Here is an 18,444-nt window from a genome sequence, read left to right as displayed (position 1 = left end):
TAAATTTACTCTTTTTGCATCTTTAAAGCTTTGTTTTCTTTCTTGTTTTGTAAATCATGTAACAATTCTTAAATCCCAGAGAACAACAAATTATAAGTCAATAATTTCTGATGTAGTTAAATGTAAATCAAGTATACAGCAGCAATGACTGTCAACACACAAATAAAACAGATTTACATTTCTTTGACAGTTGAAAGACCCAAAATGTTATGTAAAAAAAAAAGAAAAAAAAGAGATTGCTTTTTAGAAATTAAATTAACAAATAAATATTCATTTTGAGTCAGAATTGTGCAATTTTTTTTATTTTAATTTTTAAAGTCTGTGTTACATTAAGTCAAAATTATGATATATTAAATAAAATTATGAGGTTTGAAGTCAGAATTATGACTGTTTCAAAATCTATCTCGAGTTAAATGAGATAAGCCAAAAATATAACATTAAGTTTGATTCTCCTCATTTTGACTTTTTGTACATTAATCAACATTTTGTTTCCCACACTATGAGTCTAAATCTCCTGATTCTGACTTACTGTAAGTCATTATTTTCTTGATTGCTATTATTATTTTCAGCTTTTACTTTGTAAAATAACCGGAAGTCGTAAATTTTGCTGTTTTTACTTTATGGTCATGCGCTAACTGGATGATGTGGGAACCAGCAGGAGGAGAGGGGAGTTTGGCGGGGTAGTTGTCTTCTTCATATGGCAGCAGTGTCGGTGAAATGTCCCTGTGTGTGGCTGCTGCTGTGGCTCTGCGTCCGGCTGTCCGAGACCCAAAACACCCGGTAAGACAGCTGGTTCCTGTTCGAGCTAACCGCTAATGTTAGCTAGCTGCTAGCTGCTGCTAGCCGAGCCTAAAGACTGAGAAAAGTGTGTTCAGATTTAGTTTGTTGGTTTAAGTTCAGCTGTAAATGTAAATGTGATTAATCACACTTTGGTTTATCTACAAACTCGTTGAGTAAACTCATGCTAACTTGCCAGCTGTTGGGCAACAGCATCCAACATCTGGCCGTTAACAAGATAAAGTAACTTCCTATCAGTGTTGTTGGGTTCAAAGATCGCAAACACAAATAAGCCCCATAATCTTCTCATTGCTTAACATAAAAACAAGTAACTTTTGAATGACATTAGCATAACACAGCTGTGGCTATATTTTCACATTGATAGCATTCAGTACATTGTATTTCCGGTGAGTTGTAATGGTGATAGCTTGTAGTTAGCGTTTGTTCAGACCGAACTTGTGACGCTAGGTGAGACTTGCTATCACATTTTAGTTTCGTTCTTCAAAGTGACAGCTCCCTGTGAACATGTCGCTGCAGTTGGACGCTTTGGCCACAAGATGGCGCCGTCGAGTCATACATTTACAGCTGCTCTAACATGATTAAAATCATTACACTTTTAATAAATAAGTAGAGCAACAAATTAATAGACAAAAAAGTGAATCTGAAACTATTTTGATAACTGATTAATCCCTTCATTGGTTTTTTTCAACGTGTTCTGCTTCCAGTTATTCAAATGTGAGAATGTGAGGGATTTATTTTATGAATATATGACAGTAAACTGAACGTCTTTGACTTATGGACAGCGTTTTTCAACAATTTCGGACACTTAATAGACAAAACAATTGAGAAAATAATGAGGATAATTGTTGCAGCCATCAAATGTCATATTTAATTGTGTGACTAATCCTAACCCTAAAAGTGTGATTATTGTTTACAACATCTTCTACTAATTAAATTGATCAGAAGATGAGAGGAGGTCGCCACCTCAGTGTCCCTTGTTTTACAGAACTGTGCAAAGGTTTTAGGCGCTAAAATGAAAGTGACGATGGTTTCAGATATTTCCATTGGTTGCTCCAGCACCTTGGAGAACCGGCCATAGTTCTTCTGTGGATTACGTCTGTCTCAGTGTCTCCGTCTCTTCATATGATCCCAGACTGACTCCATGATGCTGAAATCGGGTCTCTGTGGGGTCTGTTGCAGGTCTCCGGGTCTCTGAAGATAGTTTATATGTCTCTGACTGAGCGTTTGGACTCGTTGTTCTGCCGCAGAATGAAACTAAGACGGGATTAGATGCCTCCATGATGGTGTTGCATGAACATCGAAATATCTAAAGTGCCTCAAACTTTTGCACGCTACTGTGTTACTATCAGTGCTGGTTGCAGTGTTTGTATGCTTTTTTCTTAATGATAGAGAGGTAAATCATGTTTTTAAAACTCTGGACTAAGACACAAACTTCTTAGAAATTGTTTGGGGTTAAAATGCAACACAAACCAACTCATGTAAAAATGACTCAAGTTTACTTCTAATGCTAAAGGTTGAAAAAACACAATTAAAACAACCTGTCAGTGTAAACAAAACTTTGCCCAGGCCTGAATGAACATTAGCAATTTGTTAAAGTGAGAAGATGTTATGTACTAACCCCATATCGGACCTTGGCCTGTTAGCCATGTCATGCTACACACGCTATGCAATCTTAGGACTGTAGTTAGATAACCGAGGACCACGGCCTGACCTTGTTGTGTGTTTAGTATATGATAGATTGGCTGCATTATATAGAGCTCGTACACCTGAGTGCTTTACACTGTGCCTCTGACATTCATCCACTCACATTCACCCAGCTGTGGTCCGACCATCAGACACCTGTGACGTCCACACCTGGGGACTGTAATAGTGTTTGGGTTACAGTATTATAGTTGTAAACTGAATAGAGCTGCAACAGTTCATCAATTTATCTCGACTGACAGAATTATCCATTAATTGTTTCAGTAAATTTTCGCTGGTTCCAGTTTTTCTTCATCACATATGACAGTTAATTGAATATTTTAAGTTTTATACAGATAAACAAGCTAATTGGAGACATCACATTGACCTCAGAGAAACATGGAACGCCATATTTAAACCGCTTTTCGACGTTTCGTAGAATAATCCATTAATACAAATAATTATGAAAATAACCATAAGGAGTTAAACTGAAAAATAAACTTAGGAATTTAAAAATAAAACAAAAGCAAAATGTAAAGTAAAAACATTGTACTGTAATGTGTGTTGTCATTTTCTTTTTGTTAAAATGGATTTGATAAAATTGGTATTGAAAAAATATCGTTAAGCATCGGTATGATCAGATATTTATAGACATTACGTTACATTTTCACTATTGAGTTAAATAGACTTATAGAGGAAAATAACAAGTCTTATTCAAAAAATAGGATTTTGCATATATTTTCTGTTGATTGCAACATCTCTTCAAAACAAGGTAAAATAGCATCTCAGATCCCTGTAGCTTGTCCTCTGAATAACTGTATTAACAGTTATTAGGTTGCAGCGTCTCATTAAATGCAATCTGTTTATTTATTTATTATTTTTCATTTTTTTCTGAAACTTTTTATTTTTGAACTTTTAAAGGTGAGTGCAGCAGGTGTCTGACTGCAGCGTAACAAGGAGAGAAAGTCAGGGAGACAAGTAAACATTAAAATAACGATGAGAGAAACTAGATAGAGCACGGACTGTTTTTACACGTGAGGCCGAAGTGAAGCAGAAGTGAAGCCACAGCTCAGCTCTTTAGAAAACACATTCCTCCGTGTGAGGAAACTCTAATTTGACCAGCGGAGGCTGTGTGATGAAATGTCACCCATTAGGACGAGTCAACACGAGGAAGACTGACCCAACACACGATTTATTTCTGAACTCAAACACTAAAAACATATTTTTATTTCTTCACCCAGAGGATTGGTGTAAAGTTTTTTTTGTTTTGTTTTTAGCTCTGTCAGAATTGTGGGAATGTTTTTCCTCCTCACAGTCAGCAGCAGATAAGACGCTTGATTTACTACAGAATATTTTGATACTAACTCGACCACATCGGTGTGCTGTTGATAAGCAGAGCTCGTTATTTTTTTTTTGTTTTTCCAAAACAATTTTATCTGCGGGCAAGATACATAAAATCCTCTAGTGGAGTATTTTGTAATTTTAAAACAGTTTCTAGTTTTCAGAAAAATTAATACACGATAAATCAAAATAATTCATCAGAATGTTATAAAAATTAAACGGCTCATTGGTAGAAAAGTTTGGCAAAATCTCTCTGTAATCAGATGAATATCCCACTGTGTGTCATCATGTTACCCAGCCCTGATCTGGGAGTTGATCATTGTATATTTTGAATTTAAAAACTGATGCAAACCTACTAAACTGGGGTGTAAATCAGAATATAAACATACCAGGGCTGCAACTAACAATTACTTTCATTATCAGTCATTCTGCTGATTATTTTCTTGACTAATCGATTGTTTAAACTATAAGATGTCAAAATGTAGTGAATAAATCCCTTTGTAATCTCTGAGAGTGACGTAATCAAAACACTGATTTTGATCAACAGCCCAAAGACATTTCACTGACTATCCGACATGATACAATAGCAACAAATCCTCACATTTCAGAAGCTGGAACCAGCAAATGTTTAAAATTTTTTGCTTGAAAAATGACTGAAACGATTATTCGATCATTAAAATAGCTGCAGATTAATTTTCTTTGGATCAATTAATCAACTGATCGCAGCAGCTCTATCTGTAATTTAACTTTTTGAACTCGTGTGAGGGACTTTGCACCATTAGGGAACTTATCAGCATCTTTTTCTTTTTCTGTTCTCTTACATGAACCATTTTATTTGCTGTGCTTCCCAAAACAGGACTTTCCTTATTGTTGACTGCAGCGACTGACTGTCTCTTCTTCCAGCGGAAAACAGTTAGAAAGTTTTAGACAAGAAAAAAAATCCACAAGTTTGAATGAATGTGAAAGAATCGTGTGAAAGACGAGGCTGAATTTGGACTTTTGGACTGGCATCTAAGTGAATGCGCAAGGTCTTATAAAGTCTTTTCCTCTCTTCTCTCTCTCTCTTCCTTTGTAGAGTCTCTATGGACGATGACGTTCTGCTGCCGTACGCCCACGGCCACGGCCCCTCCCACTCTCACCGCCACGTCAGAGACTGTCAGCCCATCGTTCATGGCAACACCACCCACGAGAGCTGGCCCTCCAGTAACCACAGCGGGCTGCCTCTGGCCGAGTCCACGGTGTTTGTGACCGACGTGCCGGGAGGCTCCAGATATGTTTACGGTGAGTGATGGGAGACGATACGGGGATACAAAGTAACTTTATTGATCGACCGAAGCGTTTGCGCTGATGTGATCCACTGTGGTGAATCTGGATGTGATGCCAGTTTGATGAACCTCTGATTTATTGATCAGACTGTGTCCCTGAAGCAGCAGCATCCGTGTCATCCCCAACATGTTGCGTCTCTGTTCCCAGGCCACATGACGGTCGTCCACGACCCGCTGAGGACGGTGTCGGTGCTGGAGCCGGGCGGGCCGGGCGGCTGCGGGATGAATCAGAGGGCCACGGTGGAGGAAACCGCCGAAGCTGCCGGGTGTCTGTACGCCCAGAACGCCGGCTTCTTCGACACGCGTACAGGAAAGTGTCACGGCAACTTGGTGAGCGACGGCAGGAAGGTGCAGGACAGCGGCGGCGTGCAGAACGCCCAGTTTGGAATCAGGAGGGACGGCACCCTCGTGTTCGGGTAAGAGATCCAGCCGGGCGCCGTGAAGCTGACAAAACAATAATGGAAAATCAGTAATGAAAATAATCATTAGTTGCAATAATCAAGTGCTCACACACTTGATCTGAGCTGCAGACAAACACTGTCGCCATGATCCCAATAAACTGCGAAATCTCAACGCTGAGTATTCCACAATGTGAGTTTACACATATTGGGCACGAAAACTCCCGGAAAACCAGCAGGATGAAGCTGCCAGATCACAACACCGACGACTTTTATTTTGATAAGGCACGAGAGCAAGCATGAGAGTTATCAGCAGTGTGTCTTTAAACATTCAGAAACCAGGTTTTGCATCAACTCGAGCCTCTTTCAGTCCCGAGTGACGACACGTCAGGCCTCAGCTTTGGTCTGACGTAAACCACATTTGCAAGAGTTCACTGACTTCCTGTTTGCATCTGCGTGTAACATAAAACCTATGGTTCAGTTCAATAACAATCCACATATCAATCAATCGATCAGACTTTATTTGTATAGAACTTTTTTCATGAACAATGTCACACAAAATGCTTTATAGACTAAAAGCAATAAAAGAAATAAAAAACAAGCCCCACACACAAAACACACAGAACAAACAATAAATTACAAGTAACGAATAAAAAGGATGAAAATAAGTAATAATAAAAAATGATTAAAATGAGTAAAACCAGAAATAAAAGGTAGAATATTAAAAATCAAATAAACATAAAGACAAAAAACAAGTAAAGATAAAATAATAAAATGCTGAAAGACAGGAGATTTTTGGAAGTGAGTAAAACCAGCAATAAAAATTGAAATAAAAGAAGGGTGTTAAAATGAAATCATATAGATATAAACATCATAGAATAACCAGTAAAACAGCTTAAAATAGATAAGTAAATAAATTTAAATTTAAAGCCAGACTAAAAAGGTAGGTCTTGAGTTTGCCTTTAACAATATCATGATGAGTTCATGTCAGTATGAGTCAGTGTAGCATCAGCACAAACCTGTGACGTCAGAAACAGAAACTGTCAGATAAACGTCTAATAAACAACAAAATACGTTTATTTAAAAGGCTGAAAATATTAATAAGTCTCCAGGGAAAGAACTAGGTTTTATAATGCCACCGTAAGATCAATACTTCACACACACACACACACACACACACTCACACACATGCTCACACACACACACTTCTTATCTCTAAACCATGAAAACACCACTTTAACTTGTTTATAATCCCAGGAATTCCTCCATGATTCAACCCTGTGTGCGGCTGTTGTGGGTCAAACATCCAGAGAGAATCAATCTCTGATAAAAAAACTAAAATAAACATGGATAAACACACACACACACACACACACACACACACACACACACACAAACATAGAGCAAACCACAGAGTTGATACAGTTGATTCAGAGTTAAACATGTTGTCCTGAACCCGTCAGTCAGGCCAATAACAAACCGCCATCTCACTTTAAAATAGAAAACATTGCTTCATCCACAGAAACCAAACTTCTGGTTCCCCCCGTGATGCAACAGCAACGGCTGTGTTTGCACCTCCTGGTAGAAGCGACCCATTCACATGTGGCAGATACGTGAAGCTGTTGTGCAGAGGTTTAAATCTCAGGCGGGACGCTTGTTTTTAGCCTGTGGTTGTAAAGGTCTGTGGATCATTTCATCGTGTAGCTGAGTTGTGGACATTATATTGAGAGGAACTAAGTGAGCTCATAGTGCAGGACAGACAGGACAACATTCAGTGTAGCACACGAACTTAAAACATACTTTAACCTGAACCTCTTAAAATTCATCCAGTTCATCTGCTGCTTTCAGTATTTCACCAGACAAACAGTGCAGTTGTTTTACACTGAAACACTTTCTAATGGTTGATCTAGTTGATAATTTAAAGAAGCTATTCGTAAGTTTTCCTCTGACACTGAACGTGGCTTCCTGTCGGGAGCGGGTGGTGGTGATTGCCGCCTGACAAGAGCTTCAGCCGTCGTTGTCTTTACATCATAAACGTCCTCTGAGCAGCGACGTCTTCAGGGCAGATTGGAGGAGACAGGCCGCGGCTAGCTGGTTAGCATCAAAAGTCTTCAGAGTTTAGCCTGAATATCTGAAACAAATCTAATGGTAATCCATCCAATATTTGTCAAGACGTTTCACCTAAAACCATGAATGTGAACTTCATAGTTTCTCTGCAGCAAAAGTAAAAAAAAACTTTTTACGCTTCAAAATTTCATGACGATGTTTGTTGAGGTTTTTGTTTTGGACTTTTCAGACTGAGTTCGTCAGACATGGGTCTATGTTGTTAAGACGTCGCTCAACTTCCATCAGTCTGAAGCTGGATTTACAGTGAGAGGTGGTTCAGGACTCTGACCAGGATGAGTCCTGGGCACCTTTCAGTGGAGGTGCGACCCGCATGGGGAACTAGAAAGAGACTCTGTGGGAGATCGATAACACACCTCCACCAGGATGTGGCTGCTAAAGCTGCGACTCAGAGCCAGTTATGAGGCAGAGAAGTGGATGGATGTTGGTACCACTAGAGGGAAAAGTTAAAATAAAGCGGGTCACCAGAATCATTAGGATTCTTCCTCTGGGGAAATCCATGTAATCATTTTTGAGGTATTTCAGTGTGGACCAGACACGTTACTGAAACTCCACGGTGGTGATTCTCCGTCCGCCCAGGTATCTGTCGCAGGAGGATGTTCTGGACCAGTCCAACCCGTTCGTCCAGCTGGTCAGCGGCGTGGTGTGGCTGCTGAGGAACGGCGAGGTTTACATCAACCAGAGCCTGAAGGCCGAGTGTGACAAGACGCAGGAGACAGGTACACACTGGCTGAACAGACATCTCGCCATTTTGTCATCATTCAGTGTTTTAACATTTAGGTTGTTTACATTATCTATATGAGTCTGTAGCTTTTGTAACTCTAGAAATATTAATAATGTTTGATTTAGTCTTATAGTACTTTTATTAGCACTAAGCCTTGATACAGAACCTGGTCCTTGTCCCTTCACAGGGGAGTTCAGAACTTTTCTGGACGTGGTTTCGGCCCGGACGGCGGTGGGTCACGACGCGGAGGGAAAACTCGTCCTGTTCCAGATTGATGGACAGACCGGAGTGAGAGGGTAAGAGAGAGAGAGAGGGAGAGAGATGATGAAACCGACTCCCTCTAAAACATCCAGCCAGTTATTAAAATGAGTGAAATCGAAGCTGTGTTCATTTATTTTTTATTTTTATTTTACCGCCCAGTGAGTGGATGAAAGAGTCGGGTTCCCTCTGGGGAGGAAGGAGAGAGTGATAATTTATTCCATTAACATAAAGTGACTCACGGGCCTTTGAGTCAATACAAAGTGCCCCGAGTGGCAATTAAATATGCAGGGTTTGGTTTAGCATGTGTGAACCAAACACACGAGGAAAAAAAACTCTGTGAACTGAACGTTTTTATCTGTCGGGTCATCGTGAGAAAATCCTTCAGTGGAGATATTTGAAGAGCTTTGTATGCCAGATAGATACCAGACTTTGTGCATTGATAACGCAGCAATACTGTGCTGATCCCTTAGTTTGCATGTTTATTGACAGTTCCCTTTTTGCATACGTGGAACAATTCGATTTTATTTGAATAGCGCCACATCATAATATTCATTATCTCAAGGCTCTTTACAGGGTGAGGTCGAGACCGTGCTTTATTACAGAGAGAAACCCAACAGCTCCCACAGACTCAGTGTTTAAACTTGTGCGAACAAGAACTTTATTTGAAAAATTACATGTAAAATACAGAAAGAATCCTGGTTTCTCTTCCTGATGGTTTTGACGTTAAAAGGAAACAAACATCTTTATCAGAAACCAGCAGCGATCAGAGTAAAACCGGCTGCAAATGAAACATTTCTTCACGCACAAAACACAAGGTGTGAAGGAAGCAGCAAGGCATCATGGGAAATGAGTTGAGATAACAGGATCAAGATATGAAAAGTGTCAGTACAGAGAAAAACTGGAGGCGGAGAATAAGAACAGTGTGATGGAGGATTATCGCTGCAGCTGACGGAGGCGTTTTAACCCCCGGAGAGATCCACTCCGTCAGAACCCTCACAGATCCCTCTGCCGATCGATCCTATTGATCCGACTCTCCCCCCCTCAGACCTGCGCTGACCCTGGAGATTAATGTGTTGCTGTAAATGACCAGGCTTGATGATCAGGATCTGTGCAGCTCCGCCCGCTCAATAAGACACGAACAACCCAAACACACCCTCCGTGTTTCAGCCTGTGTTTACTTTGCTCTGTGCAGGATGAGTCTGTGGGAGACGGCGGAGTTCCTGAAGAAGTACGGAGTGATCAATGCCATTAATCTGGATGGAGGCGGGTCTTCCACCTACGTGATTGATGGCTCACTGGCCAGCTACCCGTCTGATCACTGGTGAGCCAATGTCCACACAGCACCATGAGACATTACAGTGACACACGTGACTTACGTGATTGATCTAATTGATGATTTGAGCTTTAGTGCATCTGTTTTAAACCTCTCCACCTCTCCTCCTCTCTTCATCCCAGTATACCAGACGGCAGGTGGCGCTGTGGCCGCCATGTCTCCACCATCCTGTGTGTGCACCGGCGGCGCTGCCAGCCGCCGGACTGCAGCGGACACGGAGACTGCGCGGACGGACGCTGCCGCTGCCACGAGGGCTGGCAGGGTCCCGCCTGCGACTCTCTGGTGTGTCAGCCGCCGGCCTGCAGCCCCCACGGCGTCTGCACCGCCAGTACGTGTGGACTGGTTATTATTAGAAGATATAACACCTTCATCAAAAAGCTGAACATCATAACCAACATTAAGGGAGGACCGTTGGTCTGAAATCTGTTTTTTCACCAGACTCCATGTTCCAGTGAGAATCATAATGAGGTGTAACGGAGACGCCAGTCAGCGCAGTCTGTACACGCCCACACAGAGGAGGTCTAATCAGCCAAATAAATCACATTAACCCTTTGAGTGTGTGTGCAAAGGAAGAAACTAAATCAGATACAAATCTGGAACAAAGAGAGGAAAAGGGATTAAAATGAGACTAAAATTGAAGCTCGCAGTGAAACTGTGGCACCTGCTCATTTCAGTCCTTCAGAGATTATCCTGGTTTATTACAGCCTGGTTCTTATTTCAGAGGAGCTTCTGAGATCTGGGTTCACGATGACGTGGCTGCAACAAACTAGGTCAAGCAAGCAAGTCTGAAAAGTTCAGGTTCAGTTTCCAAACATTCACATTTGAATCTTTTTTTCTCCAGGGACACAGGAATGTTTGTTATTTCCATTTTCTTCTGGGTTTTTTTACAGTTTGTTATTATTTTATTTTATTTGTTACTTGTGTTGTGCTGATGTTCAGAGTTAAAGATGATTCATCGTGTTTCTCTGTGTCTCTTCTGTGCTGCAGGTGGTTGTGTCTGTGACGCTGGATGGAGAGGGAAAAACTGCAGCCAAGGTAAACAGCACACACGCGCGCACACACACACACACACACGCACACACACACACACAGTTAGTCTTGTTTGGTTTTAAACCATCAGGCGCCATCTCTCCGAGGTCTGTCATTTTGTTGGAGAAGTGTTCAGTCATAATCGTATGTCTTGGAGTTCAAAGGTCACTCTCGGGTCAAAAACACAAACATCTTGTAAACACAGCTTCACCTGCCGAGGTTCAGTTGCTTTCTTTCAAACAGAACGTGCAGACTGATTCAACCCAGCAGACTCTGTTGGTTTTATTGTTTGTTGGTCAGAGACTTTAACATCAGAATTAGAGGGAGTGACCTTCAACAAGCAGAAGACGGGCCGTCGCTCTCTGACAGGATGTTTATGGTCATGTGATGATGTGAGAGACACTGAGGAGGGAGGTAGGGGGCGTGTTTGAGGATTATATGAGAGTGTAGACACACTGAAGTGATGAAATAAACATCTGTGGTGGCTAGGGCTGCAGCTGACGATTATTTTTATCATCAGTTATCAATCAGTTATTCTCTCAATTCATCGAAATTCAAATTTTCCCTAAAGGCACAGTCGTGTCTTAGATGGTTTTTTGTCAGATAAAAAGTCCAACACAGTGAATTTACTGTCATAAAAAATACAAGAAAACCAACAATACTCACATTTGAGAAGCTGAAACTAAAGAATTCTGATATATTTTCTTAAAAAATGACTCAAAACGATCAATAAATTCATCATTTTTCTGTCAGTTGACTAAATTAATAAGCAACAAAATAAAATTCCCGTCTTGAAAATGTGCACTAACATTAGATCTGAGGCTTGTGTCAGTATTTTTCCTCAGCGTTGTGAAAACAGCTGATAATCCACATCTGTATCTGCCTCAGTAATAAACCTCTGTGATGAAGTGTCTGTTTACGCTCCTCCTACGTCTCTTTACACGGATCGCTGACTATTTGTTTCTCCGCTGAATCAGATAACGATAACACGAGGGTTTGGTTTTGTTCCTTATTTACAGAGTGCCTCCCCGGTTTCTACGGCGACGGCTGCAATCAGACCTGCACCTGCGTTAACGGCGGTTCCTGCGACCCCGTCCACGGACGCTGCAGCTGTCCGTCCGGTTTCCGGGGCAACACCTGTGAAGAAGGTAGAGCTGCATCTCCTCACACCTAATGTCTCTGTATACAAACCTAATTGATTAATCAAGATACTTCATTTATTTTGGATATAAAACTGAAGATCTAAAGTGTATTGATGTTGAATAAACTGATTTATTGATTAGAGAATACCCTTTAAACTTTACACTGTAATGGCCTGATCCAGACCCACATGCAGACCTAGATCCAGTAACCTCTTGTAGTGCTGTTTAACTGGAGCGTCACTGGAATGCCTTCCTTCTTGATTGTCATGTATTTTATTGCTGTTGCTGTTTTCAATCAGACTTTCACACACGGTTTCACCGGTTTGATTGTGAAACACTATTAAATTGAATTCAGTGCGATACTTAAGAGGTGTCACAACGTCCTAGATTTGCCTTGGTGAACCTGCAGAAAACATCTTATGCTGCTTATCTCAGGTCCAGGTTGCATTAATTTAATTGATTAAATCATTAAGAAAAGGACTGAAACACATGTTTTTATCATAAATAAATCTCGGCTGCATCGTCCCTGCTACTTTTCCCCCTGGTTTGGCCGCTTTTATCAAGAAACTGCTAAATTTAATTCTATGCAGCATTAAAAAGTCTAAAAGAAAAACTTAATTAATTAAATTTAAATTAAATTAATTTGATGAACCCCTGAAGACACCAACTACAACTTCAAGTCCATTTACCATTTACCTCTTTCTAGATTTAGTCACTTTAATGACACTGAATCAGTCCATTACTTTTTTATTTTATTTTTATTTTTATTTAAATGTGTGTTTGTTTGAATTTCACTCTCCGTGTCAGTGTGTCCTCTGGGTTTCTTCGGTCTGTCCTGTGCTCAGGAGTGTCACTGTGACGACCAGTGTCCATGTGACCCGCAGACAGGAAGCTGTAACGCCACGCTGCGGCGAGAGACCAACTACACTTTACACAGAGGTACGTACACACGCACACACACACACACACACACACACTTCACTCACTGATCCAGCTGATGACAGTTGAGACAATTATCTACCCTCAGCTACCTTTTCCGCATCCACTGTGTGTGTGTGTGTGTGTGTGTGTGTGTGATGTGTGTGTGTGTGTGTGTGTGTGTGTGTGTGTGTGTGTGTGTGTGTGTGTGTGTACCTGTTATATTTGCATAGAGCAGAACTAAAAAACAAAATGAAAACAGTCAAACAGCAGCTCTGGAAGGGAGGACTGGAAATGTTCCTCATCAGCTCATTATAATCTTACACTGGTCATTAAGGCGGCAACTAACGATTATTGTCTCAATTAATCGATCAGGTGTCTGGTCCATGAAATGGCAAAACCCAAAAATAAAACTGAGAAAAACAGAAAATCCTCATGTTGGAGGAGCCTGAAAAATGAACTGAAACAATTAATAAATGATCAAATTAGTTTCTGATTCATTTTCTGTTGACTAATTGATTAATTGACTGATTGTTTCGGTTATACCGCTCATCATACAGTGTCTAAGATTCCTCCTCCAGGTGCGCTCTCTTAAAGTGACAGTACCTAATTACCAAAGACAATGAATTAATTAACCTTTTGTACACATGAAATGTAAAGTCAAATTTAATAAAAACATTGATTATGATTGGTTTGCTTTTATTATTCTAGAAGGAAACTGAGAAAAATATCAAGCTAATCCTGTATCTTCTCCTCCTCTTCTTCTTCTTCTTCTTCTTCTTCTTCCTGCTCTTCTTCTTCTTCTTCTTCTCCTCCGCAGCTGGACACTGTCTGGCCAAACAGATGATGGCGTCGTGGAGACGAGAGGAGGAAGCTCACAGAGAGCAGCCTCACCTATCAGAGTAAGTGTCGCAGGTCGAATCACGTGAGCCCTCCGTGACCTCTGACCTTTTCACCCCAGCTGTCCATCCTTTGTGTCTGTTTAACAAACCACCCCCAGCTCCAGATCCCTCTTCAACACATCGGAGCAGAACTGAGGAAAAAAGATTGCGGAACAGTTTATTCCTTGTGTTTTTTTAGTCTTTTCCAGAACTGACGGTTACAGACACAAACGTTGTTCGCTCTGATGTAGAAACCGCGTCATGAGCCGAGGTGTGAAATCGACCCATCTGTCGGCCAAATGTTGGGAAATTTTAAACCACAGCTGGTTCCGTTCATCTTCTCTTCCCGCCGCTTAAACACACTTTCTTAGGAAGTGTGTGTGTGTGTCACTGTGGTTAAAAGTTAAACTGAACCACTAATTCCTTAAATAAGAATAAAAGTCTGAGATTGATTCGAGCTGAAAGTTTTTACAAGACGATGAAAGATCGCAAACGGCAGCGCCACATTTCACGGTTTGATGTGACACATTTGAATAGGAATAACACAACAGTTCTGTCCTCTGCTCCAATTAATGGACACACACACACACACACACACACACACACACACACACACACACACACACACACACACACACACATTTGGCTTCTTGTCTCAGACTCTGCTTCACATGTAAACAAGGCCCACGCTCTGCAGTCGGGACGCATTCATTAGCCTCCTTACCTTTCACATGCAAGTTAGGGATTGTTAGTTGTTGCCATGGTTTCTGTGAAGTGCTTTGTGAAGGGGCTGCTCTTGTCGCACACGGAGGGAGGGACAGTTTCATCGTCCCTCAAAGCCCTTCTTCCACCAAACAACTCGGATTAGAGCACATTTAACTTCACACCAGCCTCTCGGAGCAGAAGAGGTGAGATGACTGAATCAGTTTGTGAATTATTTTCCACTTCTCTGCTTCACAATTTCCTCGTTTTTTTCTTAAGAATTCAGTCTTCAATACTCCTACTCCCGACCAATGAGCAGTGGGTTTCAGGCCGTGCCGTCATAAACCTGCTGGGCCCCATGACACCGTTCTCTAGCCCCGACCTAATGCACCTTTAAACTGACCTTTAAGCTGCTTTAAAACTCCTGCATTTACCAGAGCGACGAGTCAGCACTCTGTCTCTGCTGAGGCTCAGCTTCACTGGTTTTCAGCCATTATCCCTGGTTATCTGGCTCCACTAGTTCTACTAGTAGTTACCAGTTGAATCAGAAAATGACCATTCTCTGACCTGTTGTTAAATCCTCTCCTCCGCTAAGCAAAGAGCAGATAGGCAGATACTTGGCAGCGTGACCTGGTCTTATATCTGTATCTGGTATTTGTTCAGGTTGAACTACAGCTCGTTAGGTAAATATAACAAGCAGGCCCATAATAACTGTAGTAACGAACACTTCCAATTCCTAAATTTATTAAAAAAAATAATAATTTTAATTCATTCATTCATTATAAACAATATTTGTAAGAAATTATAAAAGTTTTTTTTTTTGCCAGGATCATAAAAATATAAATAAATATTTTTTTAGTTTTTGTTTGTGTTTTTTATTTGTGAAAACAACTCCAGGCAAGTGAAAACAAATATTTTTTCTAAATTTAGTTTTTTTCTTTCCCAGAAAAAAACAAACAAACAAACTTTTTTTCCCAGATGGAAGAAATAAAAATAAACTTGAATGATCCTTGCAAAAAGAGTAAATTAAAAAATTCCAGTTGTCTTTCAGGGCGTCTGTGAAATTAGGATGAAAAGTTTCCAGGAATTTATATGGAAAACATGGTAAATGTAAAATAAAGTCAGATGTAATTAATGTATTTACAGCTTTTATCTGTAAATTAGCGACAGGAAAACGTTCTCTCTCTCTCTCTCTCTCTCTCTCTCCCTACTTACAGACAAAGAAAACTAGTTGAGCTGTTTATACGTCATTAAATAATCATTTTCTCCCAGCTGTCGGTGAGTGTAGGAATTCAGAAACTCTCTCATGGGAACTTTGCTGCGAAACCTCCCTGTTTTAAAATTAGAGCCGTGTGTACAGATACACAGAGAAAAAGGCCACGCACGAGCTGTAAGTGAGACGCTCTGGAGGAGGGGGGGTTCAACGTATTTATGTCGTGATTTATTGACAATCACTGTGTTTACATGCACTTATGTAACCATGTTACAGTCAGACTGTCTGCAGTAACCGGATTTCTTAAAGGGCTCGAGTAAGAACGCACCAGAACTCCCAGCCCGGATTTCTCCAGGAGAACGCAGCTTTTCTTTTTACATGTTTACATGTAAAAAGAAAAGCTTCGGGAAAAGGAAGTAGCACCGTGACGGATGAATGGAGGCATCATTACACATAGAGAGGAATTCAAATTAACTCCATCCAAAAGATGTGAAACTGACACTTAGAAACCTCGGAGTTTGAATAAGTCGCTTTCTGCATCTCAACATTTGGTCTTTGGTAAAAAAAAATAAAAATCAGTGGAGCTGAAACATTTAATTGATCTTCAGAAACTTAATCAGAAAATGTTTGATAATCGGTTTAATTGTTTTCAGTCAGTATTGAAGCAAAAATGTCAAAAACATTTGATGTTTCGAGCTTCTCAAATGTTGAAATCTGATGCTTTTCTTTGTCACATGATAAAAAGAAATTAAACAGCTTCAGGTTTTGAACAGTTGTTTAGTTGTAGAGTTGTAGAAAATTATAATCAATATGTTTCACTCTCTGATGTTTTATATGCAAAACAAATACTCAGTTCAAATGTCTGGAAACTCACACAGCGATTTCTGGGACTACAGATCCCATTGACATGCCTATCGCTTTATTTTGGTAATGACAGGAAATGACAGGAAATGACAAATATCTTTTATCAAGATATTCACAGCAGCAGCAAAAAAACTACCCGTACATGGTCACAGGCCGACCCGCCTGCAGTAACGTTGCTGCTTTGCGTGTGTCTGACCAGTTGCAGATTAAAGTAATACGGATGCTCACATGTTAATATGCTGGCAATATTTATTTTACTGTTGAAATTATTTTTGTTGTTCTGAAAAGATACTTAATAGAAATGTAAATTGAAAAAAACAAATACTCAGTTTATCTAGAAAATAATAATGAAAATAATCTTCAGTTGCAGAATTTAGGACACATTGTGAGCTGTTTGTTGTCATGACAGTGACATTTACAATTATTACTTGCTCAGTTTAAATGCATTACATTTATTTGTCAGATGTTTTCAGAACAAGAGTTAGATTTCATCCAAATCTGAGTTTTGGAGTTTTGCTTCCTCTGATGTTTTAGTTTTTCCTGCTGAGCTGTGATCAGTCTGAAACTCCTCCCTCCCTCCCTCCCTCCCTCCCTCCCCAGGCGAACATGGCTGATCATCACCGTCACCTTGGCCTCTCTGCTGTCAGCCAGTCTGCTGCTTCACCTCATCCGGGCCTGTCGCGGCTCAGTGGCGGCTCACTTCCCCGAGCGCCGGGACTACTCCTACGTCCCGCTGACCGACATCAACGGAGCCGCCTCGCGAGCCAAAGCCGACGCAGGGAAGTCCCGTGGAGGGGGTTTAGGATCGGGAATGGACGACTCGGACTCTGACGAGATCTGGTCTCCTTCGCGCTCAGGGAGGTCGTAGCCGTGAGAACGATGAGTGAGGACTTCCACCGACAATCCTGCTGGACTGAAAGAAGCACAACTGTTTTGTTACGACCTTTACACGCCGCTGATATCAGACGTCCTGCAGGTGCTGTAAGAAGAAGCTGTCGGCAGCTGGCCAGATGTTCGCTCACTGTTCAGAGGTCAAAGCTTTATTCAGTCTCCATCCCAGCTCCAGGTAGGGCCGGGTTTCAGCTCCTCCTCGTGTCAACTCGTGAACTCTGACCTTTAACCAGGCGTCTGTATCACGAGGCCAGATCACCGGGTCATGCAGATGTCTTTACCGTGATCACCATGGTAACCAGATCACTGGTAAAAACGGAATCATGATGCCTACAGGAGCCTGAGGTGGACAAAAGTAGTGAGTTTACAATAAAGACCAATTGATCCATCTTGAATACATACATCGGTAGATTTACTTTGATCCCTGTGATCATTTCATGAGTGTCAGAAGCAAAACATCCCCTCTGACTGTAGCTCACCCCATCAGCTGCTTAGTGGATGGAAATGATAGATGCACAAATATAATGTAAATCTTAATATGGCCAAGTGCAATATTCATATCGCAGCAGCTGCAATCATTTTTGATAAAAGGTAAAATGTGTCGCAGCGACGTGAGGGAAGATGTCTGTTTGTTACGAGACCCGACAGAATGAAACGTCAAATGTAAAAACGACCGGCTGAAATCGCGACTCAGATCGCAGTCGAAATATCTACCAAAAATTTTCACGTAGATAGATATTCTAACTATATATTGTCAGTTTATCACGTAACACAAAGTCTTAAAAATCATTTACAAGTACTGGACCTGTTACAAATGCCA

The 18,444-nt window shown here is 40.9% G+C and overlaps 1 protein-coding gene across 1 annotated transcript in view; it reads left to right on the top strand.

The window, feature by feature from the left end:
* The first annotated feature begins 635 nt into the window (after positions 1-635).
* nagpa (N-acetylglucosamine-1-phosphodiester alpha-N-acetylglucosaminidase) overlaps positions 636-18,444 on the top strand; it is an 18,882-nt gene continuing 1,073 nt past the window's right edge. The window contains exons 1-12 of the mRNA XM_022762065.1: positions 636-780; positions 4,895-5,100; positions 5,293-5,560; positions 8,246-8,385; positions 8,578-8,686; positions 9,844-9,972; positions 10,107-10,312; positions 10,972-11,019; positions 12,033-12,161; positions 12,963-13,094; positions 13,894-13,975; positions 17,334-18,444. The exon at positions 17,334-18,444 is cut by the window's right edge and continues 1,073 nt beyond it. Of these exons, the coding sequence (XP_022617786.1) occupies positions 698-780; positions 4,895-5,100; positions 5,293-5,560; positions 8,246-8,385; positions 8,578-8,686; positions 9,844-9,972; positions 10,107-10,312; positions 10,972-11,019; positions 12,033-12,161; positions 12,963-13,094; positions 13,894-13,975; positions 17,334-17,601 (1,800 nt within the window). The 5' untranslated portion in view covers positions 636-697 and the 3' untranslated portion in view covers positions 17,602-18,444. The remainder of the gene's footprint in view (positions 781-4,894; positions 5,101-5,292; positions 5,561-8,245; positions 8,386-8,577; positions 8,687-9,843; positions 9,973-10,106; positions 10,313-10,971; positions 11,020-12,032; positions 12,162-12,962; positions 13,095-13,893; positions 13,976-17,333) is intronic.

Source organism: Seriola dumerili, unplaced genomic scaffold (genome assembly GCF_002260705.1).
Source record: "Seriola dumerili isolate Sdu_G_001 unplaced genomic scaffold, Sdu_1.0 BDQW01000435.1, whole genome shotgun sequence".
NCBI classification, from domain to species: domain Eukaryota; kingdom Metazoa; phylum Chordata; class Actinopteri; order Carangiformes; family Carangidae; genus Seriola; species Seriola dumerili.
Note: the sequence above shows the minus strand (reverse complement) of the source record. Positions and strands in the feature narration are given on the sequence as shown.